Raw genomic sequence first — 18,006 nt, forward strand, 5'->3', positions numbered from 1 at the left:
GCTTCTAGTTAAAGTTATTATTCTAATTCTTATTAGTTATTGCGTCGTGTTGCTAAATAGAGTTTTTGTAATAGAAATATTAATTAGTATATTCTACTAGCAGGTTCGCTACCCTAAATTTAAGAACTATTAGAGTAAAGAGGTATTATAGAGCTAAGATTCTACCTCTAGATTAGCTTTACAAGAGTTTCTCTATAGTGTTTAGATTTATTTAGCTTTTTAATTAAGAAAGAGGCGAAGGGGGGAGGTATTTAGCTGCTAGCAGGGCAGCTAGTTGTTAGCTCTGCTAGCAGAGTAGAGAATTATTAATTCTGCTAGCAGAGTAGAGAATTATCGATTTTTTATAATTTATAAAAGAGGGGGGAAGGTTTTTCGTACGTAGAAGTTCTATAAAAGTTCTTCTATATATAGAGCTCTTAATAGCTCTCTTTAGCTTAGTGCTAGTATCTTTCTACTACTAACTAGATCTGCTAGTAGTCTTATGCAGCGCTAAGAGGTAAGCAATTAATTAGTAACGTTAATAGATTCTTAGAGTAAGTAACTAGGCTCTCGTAGCTCTAATTCTTAGTATTAGCTATTAGTAAACGCTTCTTAACGAGGCTACTTAGTTTAGCTAGATATTATGCCGCCGTCTCTAGCTAAAGAGGTATTAACCTTTAGATAATGTAAGGGCTAGGTTCGTAGTCTCTACTACTATAAGCGCCTCTAGAATACCTAGCTAGGTAAGTTAGCTATAGGCAGTACTATCTCTACAAGCTATAAGAATAAGAGGTGCTAGTAGAGTAGGTTAAGTTAAATTTAGCTATCTAAAGGTAAGAGGTAGAAGAATACTCTAAGAGGCTCTATATATAGAGGTGCTAAGCGCTAAGGCGCTAGACTAGGTTACGTAATTCTATTACGTAACGCAAAGTTATGTAACCTAAGGTAAATCTCTAACTAGACTATTATAGTCTATATAGTAATTATAGTTATTAATATATTTATAAGAGCTAGGTTTATAGTCTCTACTACTATAAGTATTCTAGAATACCTAGCTAGGTAAGTTAGCTATAGGTAGTACTATCTTTACAAGCTATAAGAATAGAGACGCTAGTAGAGTAGGTTAAGTTAAATTTAGCTATCTAAAGGTAAGAAGTAGAAGAATACTCTAAGAGCTCTCTATATATATAGAGTACCTATGCTAAGGCGCTAGGCAGAGTTATGTAACTTAGGCGGAGCTAAGTTAGGCCGAAGTACTAAGTTAAAGCCGAGTTGGACTGTTATATTACCCCCCCTTACAGAGAGGGCTCGTCCCCGAGCTCTAAGGCTCTCTAGTCTTCTACCTGTATAGGCTTTAAATCCTCCGCCGTCTTCTATAGTATCTTCTCCCTCTTATATGCCTTAATCTAAGCATTTAACCGTGATAGAAGCTCTGGCTTATTCGGGTATACTTTTTCGTTTAAGAGAGGGGGGGGTATTAGCTACTAGCAGGGCAGCTAGTTGTCGGCTCTGCTGGCGGAGCAGAGAATTGTCGATTTTCGAAGCAGGGGGGGGGATTAGCTGCTAGCAGGGCAGCTAGTTGTTAGCTCTGCTAGCAGAGCAGAGAGGTATTAGCTGCTAGCAGGGCAGCTAGTTGTTAGCTCTGCTAGCAGAGCAGAGAGGTATTAGCTGCTAGTAGGGCAGCTAGTTGTTAGCTCTACTAGCAGTGTAGAGAATTATCGGCTCTACTAGTAGGGCAGAGAATTGTTAGTTTTTTAAAATAGGGGGGTATTAGCTACTAGTAGAGTAGCTAGTTGTTAGCTCTACTAACAGAGTAGAGAGGTATTAGCTACTAGCAGGGTAGCTAGTTGTCGGCTCTGCTAGCGAAGCAGAGAATTGTTAGTTTTTAAAACAGAGAGGGGGTATTAGCTGCTAGCAGGGTAGCGGGTTGTTAGCTCTACTAGCGGTGCAGAGAATTATCGGCTCTATAGGCGGTGTAGAGAGTTGTTAGCTCTATAGGTAGTGTAGAGAATTGTTAGCTCTACAGGTAGAGCAGAGAATTGTCGATTTTTCGTAATTTATAAAGAGGGGGGGAGGGTTTTCGCACGTAGGAGTTTCGTAGAAGTCCTTCTGTATACAGAGCTCTTAATAGCTCTCTTCGGCTCGCTGCTAGAGGTGTCTTTCTACTACTAACTAGATCCGCTAGTAGGTCTTATACAGCGCTAAGAGGTAAGTAATTAATTAGTAACGTTAATAGATTCTTAGGGTAAGCGACTAGGCTCTCGTAGCTCTAATTCTTAGTATTAGCTATTAGTAAACACTTCTTAACAAGGCTACTTAGTTTAGCTAGATATTGTGCCGCCGTCTTTAGCTAAAGGGGTATAGACCTTTAGATAATATAAGAGCTAGGTTCGTAGTCTCTACTACTATAAGCGTTCTAGAACACCTAGCTAGATAAGTTAGCTGCAGGTAGTACTGTCTCTACGAGCTGTAAGAATAGAGACGCTAGCAGAGTAGGTTAGGTTAAATTTAGCTATCTAAAGATAAGAAGTAGAAGAATACTCTAAGAGCTCTCTATATACATAGAGTACCTATGCCAAGGCGCTAGGCAGGGTTATGTAACTTAGGCGGAGCCGAGTTAGGCTAAAGTACTAAGTTAGAGCTAAGTTAGACTATTATAATATTAACGTTAGTATATATCTAACTACGTGCGTATATTCTCTAGTAACTTTTTATAAAACTTCTCTACCTATTAATCTACTAGAAGCTAACACTTCTATATAAAATAGAAGAAATTATTCTAGAAGTAGACGAAGTTAGTAGTACTTTAGTAATAAAGCTTTTAGAAATTATAGTAAGCGTTTAGTCTCTTATATAGATCTCTATAGCTTCTTTCTAGCTAATTAAAGATATAATTATAGAAAACTACTACGCTACTATTCTTAATAGTATATAGTATTACTAATAGAGTCTAGTATACGTCTTCTTTAGTTTACGTATAGATATAGGTAATAATAGTTTTCTTAGTATTCTCTAGTATATCTCTAGTATACTAATTCTAGTTTACTTAAAGTTTATTATATAAGCTATCTCTCTACTACTTAAAGGTAATACTCTTACTATCTAATAATAAGAGTAGATCTAGAAACTTAGTAGAGCGCGTTAGTTAGCTCTCTAGCGCTTACGACGCTAGAGATATAGCTAGCTAGTATATAAAGAGGCGTAAACCTAAGATTAAATTCTCTAGTAGTAACGTACTTAAATTACGTATAATTAGTATTATAGAGAAACGCGTCGCGCGTTAAACTAGCGTAGTAGATAGTATTTAGTCTCTAGAGTAGATTAATCGCGCTTATAGTTACTAGATTTTAGCGTCTTTTTTAGCTAGAGTAGTAGCCTATATCTAATATCTTGCGTATATATTATCTCTCTTAGTAAGAGCGTTAGTAGTAATCTAGTAATATATATAGATTTATTATTTATATACCTATTATATATATAATTAGCTAACTATTTTATTAATAATTTTAGCTAGCGTTTCTAGAAAGAGCTCTTAAAGCTTTTTAGTAGAGGTAGAGAGTATATATAAACCTAAGGCTAATAATAGCTCTAGTATTACTAAGTTCTAGTAGAGCCTTATAAGCTTCTAGTTAAAGTTATTATTCTAATTCTTATTAGTTATTACGTTATATTACTAAATAGAGTTTTTATAATAGAAATATTAATTAGTATATTCTACTAGTAGATTCGCTGCTCTAGATTTAAGAACTATTAGAGTAAAGAGGTATTATAGAGCTAAGATTCTATCTCTAGATTAGCTTTACAAGAGTTTCTCTATAGTATTTAGATTTATTTAGCTTTTTAATTAAAAAAAAAGTAAAGAGAGAAGGTATTTAGCTACTAGCAAAGTAGCAGGTTATTAATTCTACTAGTAGAGTAGAGAGATAGTTAGCTCTGCTAGCAGAGTAGAGAATTATTAATTTTTTATAATTTATAAAAAGAGAAAGAGTTTCTATACGTAGAAGTTCTATAGAAGTTCTTCTATATATAAAGCTCTTAATAGCTCTCTTTAGCTTAGTACTAGTATCTTTCTACTACTAACTAGATCTACTAGTAGTCTTATATAGCGCTAAGAGGTAAGTAATTAATTAGTACGTTAATAGATTCTTAGAGTAAGCAACTAGGCTCTTATAGCTCTAATTCTTAGTATAGCTATTAGTAAACGCTTCTTATAAGGCTACTTAGTTTAGCCTAATATTATACTACTATCTTTAGCTAAAGAGGTAATAACCTTTAGATAATATAAGAGCTAGATCTATAGTCTCTACTACTATAAGCGTCTCTAGAATACCTAGCTAGGTAAGTTAGCTATAGGTAGTACTGTCTCTATAAGCTATAAGAATAAGAGGTGCTAGTAGAGTAGGTTAGGTTAAATTTAGCTATCTAAAGGTAAAAAGTTAAGAAAAGACTCTAAGAAGCTCTATATACAGAGGTACTAAGCGCTAAAACGCTAGGTTAGGTTACGTAATAAGATTACGTAACCTAAGGTTATATAACTTAAGGTAAATCTCTAAACTAGACTATTATAGTTAGTAGTAGAAAAAACACCTCTAGTAGTAAGCTAAAGAAAGCTATAAAAGCTCTATATATAAAAGAACTTCTATAAAACTTCTATATATAGAAACTCTCTCTCTTATTTTAAAAAATTAATAATTCTCTACTCTACTAGTAGAGCTAATAATTAGCTACTCTACTAGTAGTATATACTTCTACTTTTTAAATAAGAAGCTATATCTAAGTTAAACTACTTAAATACTATAGGTAAACTCTTATAAAGTAACTCTAGAGGTAAGACTCTAGTTATATAGTATCTCTTTACTCTAATAATTCTTAAAGTCTAAGTAGAAAACCTACTAGCTAGTTATTTAAACTAATATTATTATTATAAATTACTTATATAATAATATAATATAATAACTAATAAGAATTAGAATAATAACTTTAAATAGAAGCTAGTATAGCTATATAAGAGCTTAGTAATATCTAGATTATTAGCTATAGATAGCTCTTATATACTCTCTACTTCTAGAAAGAAGCTCTAAGAGCTTTTTCTAGAAAAGTCTAGTAAAATTATTAATAAATTAGTTAGCTAATTACTTATATACTAGGTACTTAAATAATAGAACTATATATATTACTAGATTACTACTAATATACTTACTAAAGAAGATACTATATATAGAGAATATTAGAATTTATAGTAAAAAAAAGATACTACTTTAGTAAAGGTTTAATAGCTATAAGCATAACTATAATCTTACTCTAGAAGCTAAATACTATCTACTCTATTAGCTTAATATATAATATACTTTATAACTTAGATACTATATATATATAAGTCTAGCGTATTATAAGAGCTAGCTTTATAGTCTTTACTACTATAAGCGTTTCGAAATACCTAGCTAGGTAAGTTAGCTATAGGTAGCGCTATCTCTATAAGCTATAAGAATAAGAGGTGCTAGTAGAGTAGGTTAAGTTAAATTTAGCTATCTAAAGGTAAGAAGTAGAGAAAAGACTCTAAGAGACTCTATATATAGAGGTGCTAAGCGCTAAAACGCTAGGTTAAGTTATATAATAAAGTTATATAATCTAAAGTTATATAACTAAGGTAAATCTCTAAACTAGACTATTATATTACTCTCTCTTATAGAGAGAGCTTATCTCTAAGCTCTAAAATACGCCTTCTAGGTCTCTCTTCTTCTAAAACTTCTATATTATACTCTTAACTATTTCTTTTAGCTTATAGTAAGTATATTTATATTAGTTTTAAACTAGAAGCGCTTTTATAGCTACTACCTTCTCTCTAGAGAGAAAGAGGCTTATTTTTGCGTTAGTAGGGCGGCTTTATTATAGGCAAACTTCTTAGTAGCGCCTTTACGTTACTCTTATATCTTCTACTCTTATAGGTTTTAAATTCTCTACTATTTTCTCTAGAGTCTTCTCTTTTTTATACGCCTTAATCTAAGTATCTAATTATAATAGTAGCTCTAGCTTATCTAGATATACTATATAAAAGTCTCTTACCTTATAGAGAGTATTAATAAAGCCTATAGTATTATACTAGGTAGAGTTAGAATTATAAGTAACCTATATAGTATAACGTACTTTATTACTAAACGCCTTATATTACTAAACGCCCCACGATTTCTTGGCAACGAAAATCAACGAAAATTAACCCGTCTTTCTTAAATAACTAAGCGAAACCTTAATATTTTTCTATAAAAATTTATATATATATTCTTTATAGCATATTACACTATATGCTAAAGTTGCACTAAGATATATTACGTAATTAAAAAGCTATACGTATTTAACTAAATTTTAAGAAAAATCTAGTTTACTTCTAGTTAGTAGTATTATATCTCTATAATAATCTATAAAACTTATAGTATATAGTATTTATAACCTAATAAAGGCTTCTAGGATACTTCTATAGCGCTAGCTATTCTAGGTATAGCGTAATAAGAGATAGAAGTTCGAAAAATATCTTCTTTAGAGTTTTCTCTTCTAACTATATATATATATAGTTAATCTAGCTATATAAACTTATTATTTTATAAATTATAGTAGGCTTTAACTATATAGAGCTTATTAACTAATAATATAGTAGCTTTAAGTAGTTATTTAAAAGTAAAGCCTTTTTAGTAGTATAGTATAGAAAGATAGAAAGATACTAAAACTATCTTAAAATTATTACTTCTAAATATATAGAAGGCTTATAGTATATATAATCTTATAATATATAACTTTATATAGCTAGATTATTTATATATATATATAGTTAGAGAAGAAAACTCTAGAAAGACTTTTTATAAACTTCTATCTCTTATTACGCTATACCTAGAAGAGTTAGCGCTATAGAAGTTTTCTAGAACTCTTTATTAGGTTATAGATACTATATACTATAAGTTTTATAGATTATTATAGAGATATAATAGTACTAACTAGAAGTAAACTAGATTTTTTCTAAAAGTTAGTTAAATACGTATAGCTTTTTAATTACGTAATATATCTTAGTGCAACTTTAACGTAAGGTGTAATATGCTATAAAGAATATATATATAAATTTTTATAGAAAAATATTAAGGTTTCGCTTAGTTATTTAAGAAAAACGGGTTAGTTTTTGTTAATTTTCGTTGCCAAGAAATCGTGGGGGGTTCGATGATATAGAGGGTTCGATAATAAAGTACGTTATACTATAAGTTTTATATATTATTATAGAGATATAATACTACTTACTAGAAGTAAAGTAGATTTTTTCTTAAAAGTTAGTTTAATACGTATAGCTTTTTAATTACGTAATATATCTTAGTGCAACTTTACTATAAGTTGTAATATACTATAAAGAATATATATATAAATTTTTATAGAAAAATATTAAGGTTTCGCCTAGTTATTTAAGAAAAACGAGTTAATTTTCGTTGATTTTCCTTGCCAAGAGAAAGGTGGTCGGCTCGATGATATGGTCGGTTCGATAATAAAGTACGTTAAGGTTTTACTTAGTTATTTAAGAAAAACAGGTTGATTTTTGTTAATTTTCGTTGCCAAGAAATCGTGGTCGGCTCGATGATATGGTCGGCTCGATGATATGGTCGGCTCGATAATAAAGTACGTTATTGCTCTTAATTTACCTTAGCCTTTATAGATAAGCTCTACAAGTAGCTTCCCCCCATTACTGCCCCTTTCCGCGGACCCAGCAGCTGTCCAGCGTCAGGCGAAAAGTGTTGATCAAGCACACCCTCAATATCCTCAGCATTTCCGTCTCTCGATTCTGCATTGCCCGTAACGCGTGCTCTAGTGGGCAATCCATCTCTCTCGATGCCTAGGCGCGGCAAGGGATGGCGCTCTATTATCGCCGGAAGCCTTTCGTCGGCGGCAGAGCCAGTGTACCATTGCTGGGGAAGAAGGTCGAGAACGATGCGGATTGGGTCACCTCGGCGGTGAGGTAGGTAAACGGATGGGGCGATGTTGTTCATCCCAGACCAGCGCGGTAATCTGACTAATCCGTGCATTAAGCCGCGATGATGGAGCGAGATAGATTCAGGTGTATAGGCTACCTCCAGTTGATGCTGGGGGCTGCGAATTAACGCCTCTGATTGGGGTACAGCGTCGATCCGAGTAACATCGGCCGAGCAGGACGGGGGTCCAGTTCGAACCACAACAACGTCACTACTTTCCCCTGCAAGACTGTCATTGCTTCCAGTCAAGCCTTCTAGCAGGTGATTAGGCACAGGCTTGATCTGCGGAGGTATGCCTCGCCGCTTGAATACGATCATGTTGCCGCAGCTTGCGAAACGGATCTTCTTCGCATGGATGAATTCCGGTCGCGATCGGACGGTAGGATTCTCTATCTAAAGGTTAGCATGTCAACGGATAGCTTCGATTGTAGCTTCTAGGGAAGTATACCATGTCCAAATGCCCACAGAAAGGTCAAGCCGTTGCATGAGAAAGACAGCAGAGGCAAGCAAGGGTGAAACGATGCACTGGGTCCGACATCGTTCGTTAGTTGGGCGAACGCCTGCTGTCTCATATGGTGGACATAGCCAACCGTAAGCCCCTTCGAGAGGTCTACGTTGAATATTACGAACGCACTCTCCTCTGCAGATTCGTCAACAAAGAAGAAATACCGGCTACAAGGACTGAATTGGAGCCAATACGTGTATGGAGTGAGTTGTTGGTTTGGCGAAGAAGCGTAATGACTGGACGACCACCATGCTGATAGAGGAGCATCGAAATCCACAGGGAACAAAGAAGTCGAGATCTCAGGATGATCAACATTGTCTAGAGCTATGACTTGGCGTAACATCGGGAGAATGGTGTAGATGGTTGGCGGCTACACCTGGGGCTTGCTCGACGGTTCGCCGTCGCCGCAGCAAGCGTAGGTTCGAATCCTGCTTCTCTCACAACTTTCGCCTTCAACGCTGCAGAATTTTCATTGCTGGACAAGGATCCTTCTCCATTGGGAAAGGACATGCAGGATCAACATTGATGAGGGGTAGCGGCCCACTTCCTTTTCAAATGCAGTTTCAGTTTGAAGATCATAGGCAAAAAGAGGGAGGTTTTTCATCACTTCGCGTGGTTTTCCTTCATCTGCCCTGCAGGAAGAATTGTGGAATAATTGCATAGCTCTCAGAGCCAGGTCAATTCAATGAGTTCAAGTCAAGTCAAGGCGTAACACGACGTATACGCGCACATTCGAGGCAATCGCGACGGGAAATCGAGTCCTCTGTGTGTATGGGTTGAGATACAAGTGGTGCTCTATCATATCCTCGTTTAGAGGTATCCTAATATCAGAAACTAGTACCGGGGGACTATCCGTGGACTGTATCTGGTCGTCCAGTCTTTGGAAAGTGTGGCAATGTCTTGGACAGCTAATTTTTGCACAGATCTCGCTTTGATCTGGAAAGCCCTATTTCATTCCGTCAGTTGCTGTGGCCAGGGCACTATGGCTTCCTTGAGGTGGGGAGAGCAAGGCATAGCAAACGCGCAACATACCGTGAAGGCCAGATGCTAAGCGCGCTGACGTATTTTCCATCGGCGCTAGTTTGTGAAATTCGGACAAGAGATTTAATGGCCTCATTCCCTCGCCCATCGAGCGGCTGGAGACCCCAAGTGTGGACCGTAAACATCGGGTTGAGGGGCATGAAACGGCTCGTCGTGAAAGCTGTGCACTCTTCCCAGATAATGTACGGTTCTGCATGTAACCGCATGCCCCATTCAGCGTCCAGCTTTTCCAGGTCGTCAGCCAACTCGGTAAGGTCTTCCAGCACTCCAGCGCATCGTGTTCCATCGTACAAGGCTTCGCGTGCCCAATCCACCCACTGCCGTAGCTTCTTGTGTTGCGTGGCGCACTGGAAGACATAACAGCACTCTATCCAGGCCTTTACTGTAAGCTGATGCCTCAGAAACTCGCTGACCTTTGCTTCAAGGTCGCGGCAGATATCCGGAAGTGCTTCTATTTTGAGACCTTCAAGGCAGACTAGGTCCCAGAGGTGGTCGATCCAGTGAGCCGCGGCATAGTGCGAAAGCGGAAAGGATTGGCTTAAGCTCTTGGCCCTATCTTGGTGGCCAATTCCGCGACTAGTGGGTTGAGATGGGAAGGAGTAAAGCAAGTAATGCAGACATCTCGAAGAGATGCTGAACATTGATCTCTGCTTCCAGAATTCCCACGCCGAAGCACTCTTAGCGACCCGCTTTTGGTCAAGTAATAGGTACTCCTTGGCCGAAAGGTGAACTAGTCGATACGAAGGTACCGGATTCTCGTCGAATGGATGAGGCAGAAGGATGCGCTCGACCATGCTACCGCATGTGACAGAAACCGTATCTTCAAGCGCCGAGAAGTCGTCATCAGATACATCCTGTGTCGTCACCGAGTTTCAAGGCCTGTCGCAGCTCACCTTCGGTGAGAGGCCGATGTGCAAGGGCAACCCATACGAGGATTTGTACTGCTAGCTCTTGTTCGATTTCCTTGCCTTGAAATATCAACGTCATTATACGGTCGTACATGCAGTCCAAGCCCTCGGGAGACCTGATGTCCATAATTACTCGGAGTCGCCGGGCGGGAGTCAGAGCATACGATTTTAGGTAGTCGATCATAGAACGAGCCCAGAGGAACATCCCATCAGCACCCACAGCCAGGCGTGACACTAGCTCCGTTGAAGGTGGCGAAGTCGGAAGGAGGTCCGAGAGCCTCTGAATATGTGTGTCAAGGAAGCGTCTTACATCCGCATCTGTGAGGCCCCTCAGATCAAGGCGGCACTCCTCCGGCACTGTATTGAAAAATGGAGCGATTGAATGACCCCCTGGCCGCCCAAACAGCAGGCAACGAGCCTGAGGTACTTCGGTGAGGGTGAGAAGGTCCTCAACTAAGCTTGGTGTATCAAGGCACTCATCAATCCCGTCCAGAATGAGATAGAATTCCCCCTGAGCAGAGGCGCATAGCTTCATGAGGTCCAGCATTTCGTTTCGCGAAGCATCTAGTTGACCAGAGGAGCCGTCGTCCATGACGAAAAGGAAGCGATCCACCAAATCATCGTCCATTCGATGATCTTGGAGTATCTGGGCCAAAATACTGCGATACACCGTGCAAGAAGTGGGGGAAATGCCCGCGTCGGAACGAAAAAAGTGGTAGTAGACCGATGGAATAGCTTGTTGGTTTGAGTGACTCCGAAGCTGCTTCACAGTCGAGCTAGCTAAGACGGTTTTGCCATATTGTTAAGTTGGATTCCTATCACGTGATTCACTGGTCCGTGCACTTGGTCCGTGCACACAACCTTTCTCGTATATAAGACTACTCTGTATATAGAACTACAACACACACAATGAATCAACTCTACCTATAATCAAGTCATATCCCGGATTACCTGGGCTTAGTGAGCGCTTACCGGAACCTTAAAAGCAATCCGGTTTTTAAGAAGACTTACCACGGACCCATGCCACGTTAGCAGAAAAGTGGCGGCTGCCTGTTCTTGTAGACTCTGAGGATTGCTTCCAACTCTTGGAGAAGGGAGTGTCCCAAAACCACTCGTTGGTCCTTTTTTCGCGCATTTCCTGGGCTTTTTCAAGATCATCGGAGAACGATGAAGGGTTTATCCATTTACGAATGCGTCCCAGCTTGTTGTCTAAAAGCGATTAGTGACAAGGATTGAATGAGAAAGAACAGACGTGCACGTACCCCTTGCGTGTTGCTCGCTCAGTCTCATGGTTTGCTCCATGAGGTCAAGCAGCTGCTGTCTCGTGCGCTGTGCATCTCTTTCATACTGTTTGGCCTCTTTCCGATGTTCCGCGGCTGCCTCACGGTCGTCAGCGGACGCACGCCTGTCTTTAGTAGCCTCTTCAGCTTCGAGAAGTTCTAATTCCATGAAAACGATGTCTCGATGAAGTTGGAACCGGTAGATGATATCTCGAAATCTGACATCGAATGGACGCCGCAGAATATCCACAATAATCTTGGGAGTCCTCTTAAGTCCTAAAAAGTGTTAGAGTCTGAATCTTCGCAACAGGGTGGGTGTCCAGTAACCACATACCGCCGCTAGATTTTCGGAAGACCCCAAGTACTGCCTGAAAGAAGTCGAATATGGCCACGTACAGCTCTTGCATAGATGCCTTAAGCGATACAGAAACGTTCCAAGAAGGATTGGCCAGAATCCTCTCATAGGACGGCATCTCAAGGGCAAGACGTTCCAAGAATTCAGCGAGTTTTTCGAAGAACGTGACGTAACAATGTGCGAGCTCAAACAAGTTAGCGAAAACATGACCATGGGGATCTTATGGGGGAAGGCTATACTATGAGGACAAGTTTGAGAGCGCCGCAGACAATTGCTGCGCACTCTGGATGAGATTGAACAATCATGTCAAATCCTTTCATGTAAGGGTCGAGTTTATCGCTGAAAGACTTTATTTGCTTCCAACAGGAGGAGTGTATTTTGGCATTACGCTTAGAACACAGTTCTTGGGCGTCTTTCAGAGCCTCGGGGGGATCTTGGGTCGTGGAGGGTGCTGCTCTCCTTCGGCGTTAGAGATGCGAGGAAGCGTTGAGCAGCTTGCACGACAATGTCGGTAGAGTCCCTTTACAAGCGTCAACGGAGCGGCCATGTCTTTGCTCTAGCTTGAGTATACGTACGCCATGATCCCTTATAACTCTGTGTTCGTCAATTGCGGAGAGGCACAATCGCCATCAGCCATCAGGCTGGCCGAGGATGTGGCTAGAATGGGACCAGGAGTTCTTTAGATGGAGCCGAGGAGGCCTACCTTTGTAGGACACATAGAGCAACAAAGGATGCCCAACACATAAGTCCACAGGCTCGCTTGAAGTAGGAACTGTTGCCTGTAGGAAGTCGCGAAGGCTAGCGCGCTGCAAGGCTGAAACAGCGCCAGCCTCTCGACGCCATACTGGTGAGACCGCCCGAAGCCCCGTCTCTCAGCCGGCCGCCCGAAATCCTATATAAGGCCTCCAGCTTGGAAGCGAAGTCAATACGTGGAAGGTCAAGCGCCGATTAGGGAAGAATTGGGCTGCGGTTCGGACAAGGTTTGGTAGGAGGCCAACTAGGCTTAGCGTGATGCGGGGAGCGATAACGGATAAGGGCAGGAAATTTCGGCGGGCGCGCATGACTCTGCAAGCCTACGTCGTCTGGAGGGCGCGAGGGTCCAATTGAGTGATTTAGCGTTCTTTGGGGCTAGATATAACTCCAGAGGTGAGATTTGAGTTCTGATCCTGTGGTTCTGCGTGGCGATTGAGGTTTCCCGGGCTTCCTGAGCGGTAACCTGTCTGCGTCATACCTCACGTCGTCTATTTCTTGCGTTCCCTCAACGAGAGCATAGTTTTGGGTATGGCATGAGAAAGCTCACTTCTCTCTAGTCAACATGTCCCTCGCACGCCCCAACGCCCGCCTCCTCGCTCGGACAAACCGCGTCGTGATGTCCCAAGTCCGCGCCTACTCTGCGCCCGGCGAAGGCGCCATTCCACCCTCCAAAAAGCGATACGTCCCTACCTCCGGCACCTATCCCCTCGGTTTCCGTGCCGGCAGCGCACATGTCGGCGTCAAGCCCTCAAACACCCGGTTCGACGATCTCGCGCTCATCGCGTCCGACACACCGTGCTCAGGCGCAGCAGTATTCACAACGAACAAGTTCCAGGCGGCACCTGTGACTGTAAGCCGGGAGATGCTGAAAAGGAGGAAGGGTGAGGGTGTTAGGGCGGTGATCATAAACTCGGGTTGCGCGAATGCCGTGACGGGCAAGGGCGGGATTGAGGACGCGATCAAGATGGGGCAGGAGACGGACAAATGCTTCATAAATGACAGCAATGGCGAGGACGATGGCAACGGAAGCAGGAGCATCGTGATGAGCACAGGGGTCATTGGGCAACGATTACCGATTCAGAAGATCCTCTCGAAGCTGCCTACAGTCTACTATAACCTCGGGGATACGCATGAGCATTGGCTGAGCACCGCGCGGGCGATATGCACGACGGACACATTTCCAAAGCTCGTTTCTAGGACGTTCATGCTACCGAGTAGCCAGGAAGAATACCACATCGCCGGCATGACGAAGGGAGCCGGAATGATCCACCCGAACATGGCGACTCTCCTTGGTATAATCTGTACAGACGCGCCAATCGCTCCCGCGCCTCTGCAGCAAGCCCTCACGAACGCAATTACAAAGTCTTTCAACAGCATCTCGATAGACGGCGATACATCGACCAACGATACCGTAGCTATCCTTGCAAACGGCGCTGCAGGTGGTCAAACTATAAGTTCTACTTCCTCCGAAGACTTCAGAGCTTTCCAGGAAACTCTCACAGACTTTGCAATTGACCTCGCCAAGCTGGTCGTCCGCGACGGTGAGGGTGCTACGAAATTCGTCACCATCCGCGTCACAAACGCGAAAACTTACGAGGACGCCAAACGCGTCGGCAGCACCATCGCTCGCTCACCACTCGTCAAGACTGCGCTCTACGGCAAGGACGCGAACTGGGGTCGGGTACTCTGCGCTACAGGCTACGCCGAGGGCGTGGAGTCGGTCATCCCGGAGGAGACATCCGTAAGCTTCATCCCGACCGATGGCAGCGAGGAGTTGAAGCTGCTCGTCAAGGGCGAGCCGGAACAGGTAGATGAAGAGCGAGCGGCGAAGATACTGGAGGCGGAAGATCTAGAGATTTTGGTGAGGCTGAGCGAGAAGTACCACGATGAGGCGACGGTTTGGACGTGCGATTTCTCGCATGAGTATGTCACCATTAATGGGGATTATAGGACTTGATAGAGAGTGAAGTAGAGAATGGTCAAGGAATTGTACCGTACTCGAATGCATCATTGGCCGCTCGGCATCTAAGAAGTTAAGGAAAACCTATCAAATACAGCTTCGAAAACACTCCCAGCTCAGAAGGACCCCTCCGGGGGCCAACTCCCCTGCTTGCTTCCCCCGAACTTCTTCGGCATGCTCTCGTTGACTTTCTCCAGCTCCCGCGCAAGGCCCCGATTCAAAAGAACCGCCTCTTTGAAAAGCCTCCATAATACCCAAGCTCGTCATCAAAAACATGAGCCATGACTTCCTTCCACACTCCTTCGTGTTGTTCCTCTTCCGAGACTCCGTCTACTTGTCGTACTCCAAGTTTCATGAGAAGAGCTAGCCGGAAGAATATCACAGCCCATCGTTTCCCGGCCATGGTAGAAACGTGCGAATTCCATGGATAGTCCCCCCCCTCTCTCGCTTGCTTGAGATCGCCTTTTAGATCGTCGCTGTATTCGGGGACGCTTTGGAGCGCGACATAGAGCTGATCGTATAGATTGATGAGGATCTCTGGGTTTGGCTTCTTTATGTTATCCGTCACTGCGGGGACGCAGCGCCAGATGTAGACGAATAGCGCATTTCGGCGTGATGTCCCCGCTGGCATCTGGAGAATTTTCTCGGGGCTTTTCTCGTACTCTGGCATTGGGGAGGCTGCAGTTGTTTGAGAGTTGTGGTGAGCAATCGATCGTCTGTAGAAGTAGATGTATGCTCATAAGAAAACAGGAATGCAGTGGAGTGCAGCGACGCTCGAAGGATCGCTTCCGAGAATTTATATACACCGCTGAAATACTCATAACGTGTTTGTTGACGCGCTGCCAGTCATATCGATGAGTCTGCAGGCGGGGGTTATTGCACGCTGACTGGGTGTCTGTTAGCGGATATAAGCGTATTATTTCTACAAGAGCAGAAGAATTGCGATCCTTTTGCTCCTGATAGTGTCGTATGAGTGGTAAAAGTTGAGTATGCGGTATCGTTTTTCCATTATGTCGTTGCCCGACAGCCTTGAATTGAACAAGTTAATGATTTAATGATCGCAAGGTAATAATATTTCTTCTAGATTTCACTCTTCCGTGTGATCGTACCTCCGATGGTAACGTGGAAGAGCTATAAGACAGGCAGCGCATCCGTGGCTAAATACACGCCAGTTCTACCAGGCATGCTCTACTCGTTACTGACGTGGCGCACATTATGCCTTGCATTCGCACGTTGGTCCATGTTATGAGTAAACCTATCGGTGACTCTAGGAGAAGTATGATGAGGACGCTCGGATCATCGACCGCGCATGGCGATGCGCTCACTCATCAACGACAGCACATTTTCGGCAGAGTCACAAGCCTCTATCACTAAGAAAATCCCAAGATGAGCGCTTCACCTCACTTCATGCCCTTGGTGGACCGCAGCCGCTGCCCATTTGGCCGAGTATGGATGGTGTTCATTCTATGGCGGCAAATTGCAGTGCCTCAAGCTCAAGGATTTCCATTGATCGAGTCAAAGGAGCACCCTGTGCAACATACATAATACATACATTACAACATTCTGTACATACGACAAAGGAAAGACAAAGGAAAGTCTTAAAATAAGTGAAATCCTCCTAACACCCCCAAAGCTGGATGCACGAGCCAGTGGAGCGCCGTGTACAACATCCATAATACATATACCACAAAATTCTTACAGACTGTAAAAGAAGGGCAAAGGAAAGGCAAATGAAAGTTCTGAAATGAGTAAAATCCTCCTAATACCCCCAAAGCCAGATCCACGAGCCAGTGGAGCAAGATATCATCTGTACTGGGGCGGAATGCCTAGATAGATGTTCTCTGCGAGTTCATCCAACCTTTGGACTAACTCCTTTCCCTCATCCGTATGTCCATTTTCTTTTCCCGCGTCGTGGAGAATGCGCCAGGGTTCTCCGGAGAGTACCCGCTGCTTTGACTTCGGATCCGAAAAAGACCCCCGCCATACACTTTCCCGGCGAGGAACCACCCGACTTCCTGCTTGATCCTCCCCTTGCTCCAAGACTCTGTCTCCCACTCGAGTTCCTTGGCAAGCAGGCAGACGCGAAAGAGGCGTTTTGCGCAATTCTTTTCATGCCCCGTGTTAAGAGTGAATGCCGGCTTCCAAGGGTAGGTGCCGAGCTTCGCCCAAGTTTCGAAATCCTTTTCCAAGGATGTACCATATTTAGGAAGGTTCCTGATATCTTGCTGAAGCTGAGCGTATACCCTGATCAGCTCACTCTCTTCTGGCAGTGGGTTCACCTTAACAGCAGCACTGGGCGTGCACCTCAAGAGGAAGATTAAGAGTCCGATTCTGCGGGTAGCCACATCTTCAGTCTCGAGGTACTTCTTGTAGTCGTTGTAGTCGTCGTCGGGGGCTGCAGGAACGGCGGGGGCAGCAGGAACGACGGGGGCAGCGGGGGCATCGGGGGCGTCAGGGGCAGACATGGTTGCGAACTGGCAGTAGTGCGACGAGTGCCCTTCGAAAGGAGATATTTGATTGTGAAATTGTGATGCGTTAGCTTTGTACTTTAAGAACTGGAGTTGTGGAAGTCTGGGAGTGGATGGAGAATGGTCCTTCGTGGAGACGCGCTTCAAGCGCTTTATATACTAAGGAAAGAGTCATGCACGTCTATCAGCTCCGACTCAGAGCTATGAGTAGACCTAGTCAAGTCATCGTGCGTTGACTGTTTGCACGACCGAGCACCCACGTATCGAACCACTAGTACATGGTCTATCGCCCGCCATGAGCACTAACAAGCATCTCTGACTCCTTCTGGTGCTCCGTGGAGAGGCGAAGAATAAAGAGGCGTTTGATCCGCATAGGCCTGCTCCTTATCGCCATAGAACTTTAGTCACCTGTCTGTAAGAGCAGGCCTACCATAAATAAAGTAGTCGTTCAGCCCTACTCATTCTACTGAGCTCACAGAAAGAATTACTTCCAATATAAGGTAAGGACCTCCCTTCCGTAATGTAAATTGCGATGATCCAACCCAACAGTCAGTCAGTCAGTCACGAAGTACAAAGAAGAAACACGTACTCAAATCTTTCCTACTCTCTTTACTCATACTAAGAGTCATGCATACTGGTATGAGTCTTCAACGAGAACCCAAACTGCGCGTCCGAGCATTTTTCACCTCAACATCACCATAATCTCCAATATGTCCAACAACGTGTAGCCATATTCTCGGCCAAAGCGAGTACATCACCA

The 18,006-nt window shown here is 42.6% G+C and overlaps 3 protein-coding genes across 3 annotated transcripts; 1 reads left to right on the forward strand and 2 right to left on the reverse strand.

Moving 5' to 3' along the window:
• Positions 1-11,375: 11,375 nt before the first annotated feature.
• BU26DRAFT_239904 (uncharacterized protein) lies at positions 11,376-12,688 on the reverse strand. The gene is made up of 5 exons (XM_033820994.1): positions 12,641-12,688; positions 12,305-12,585; positions 12,045-12,249; positions 11,693-11,986; positions 11,376-11,639 (listed from the first exon to the last, which is right to left on the reverse strand). Exons 2-5 carry the CDS (start codon positions 12,383-12,385, stop codon positions 11,428-11,430), a joined length of 792 nt encoding a protein of 263 aa, XP_033675228.1. The 5' UTR covers positions 12,386-12,585; positions 12,641-12,688; the 3' UTR covers positions 11,376-11,427.
• Positions 12,689-13,237: 549 nt separating this feature from the next.
• Positions 13,238-14,887, forward strand: BU26DRAFT_526182 (Arginine biosynthesis bifunctional protein ArgJ beta chain). The gene has a single exon (XM_033830676.1). The coding sequence runs from the start codon at positions 13,381-13,383 to the stop codon at positions 14,773-14,775; it is 1,395 nt and encodes a 464-aa protein (XP_033675229.1). The 5' UTR covers positions 13,238-13,380; the 3' UTR covers positions 14,776-14,887.
• A 108-nt stretch (positions 14,888-14,995) lies between these two features.
• BU26DRAFT_572992 (uncharacterized protein) lies at positions 14,996-17,243 on the reverse strand (the record flags this gene model as incomplete). The annotated part of the gene is made up of 2 exons (XM_033834291.1): positions 14,996-15,456; positions 16,649-17,243. The coding sequence occupies 2 exons, from the start codon at positions 17,241-17,243 to the stop codon at positions 14,996-14,998; spliced, it is 1,056 nt and encodes a 351-aa protein (XP_033675230.1).
• Between the last annotated feature and the right edge of the window lie 763 nt (positions 17,244-18,006).

The sequence above is a fragment of the Trematosphaeria pertusa genome (assembly GCF_010094035.1).
Source record: "Trematosphaeria pertusa strain CBS 122368 unplaced genomic scaffold BU26scaffold_38, whole genome shotgun sequence".
Classification (NCBI taxonomy): Eukaryota; Fungi; Ascomycota; class Dothideomycetes; order Pleosporales; family Trematosphaeriaceae; genus Trematosphaeria; species Trematosphaeria pertusa.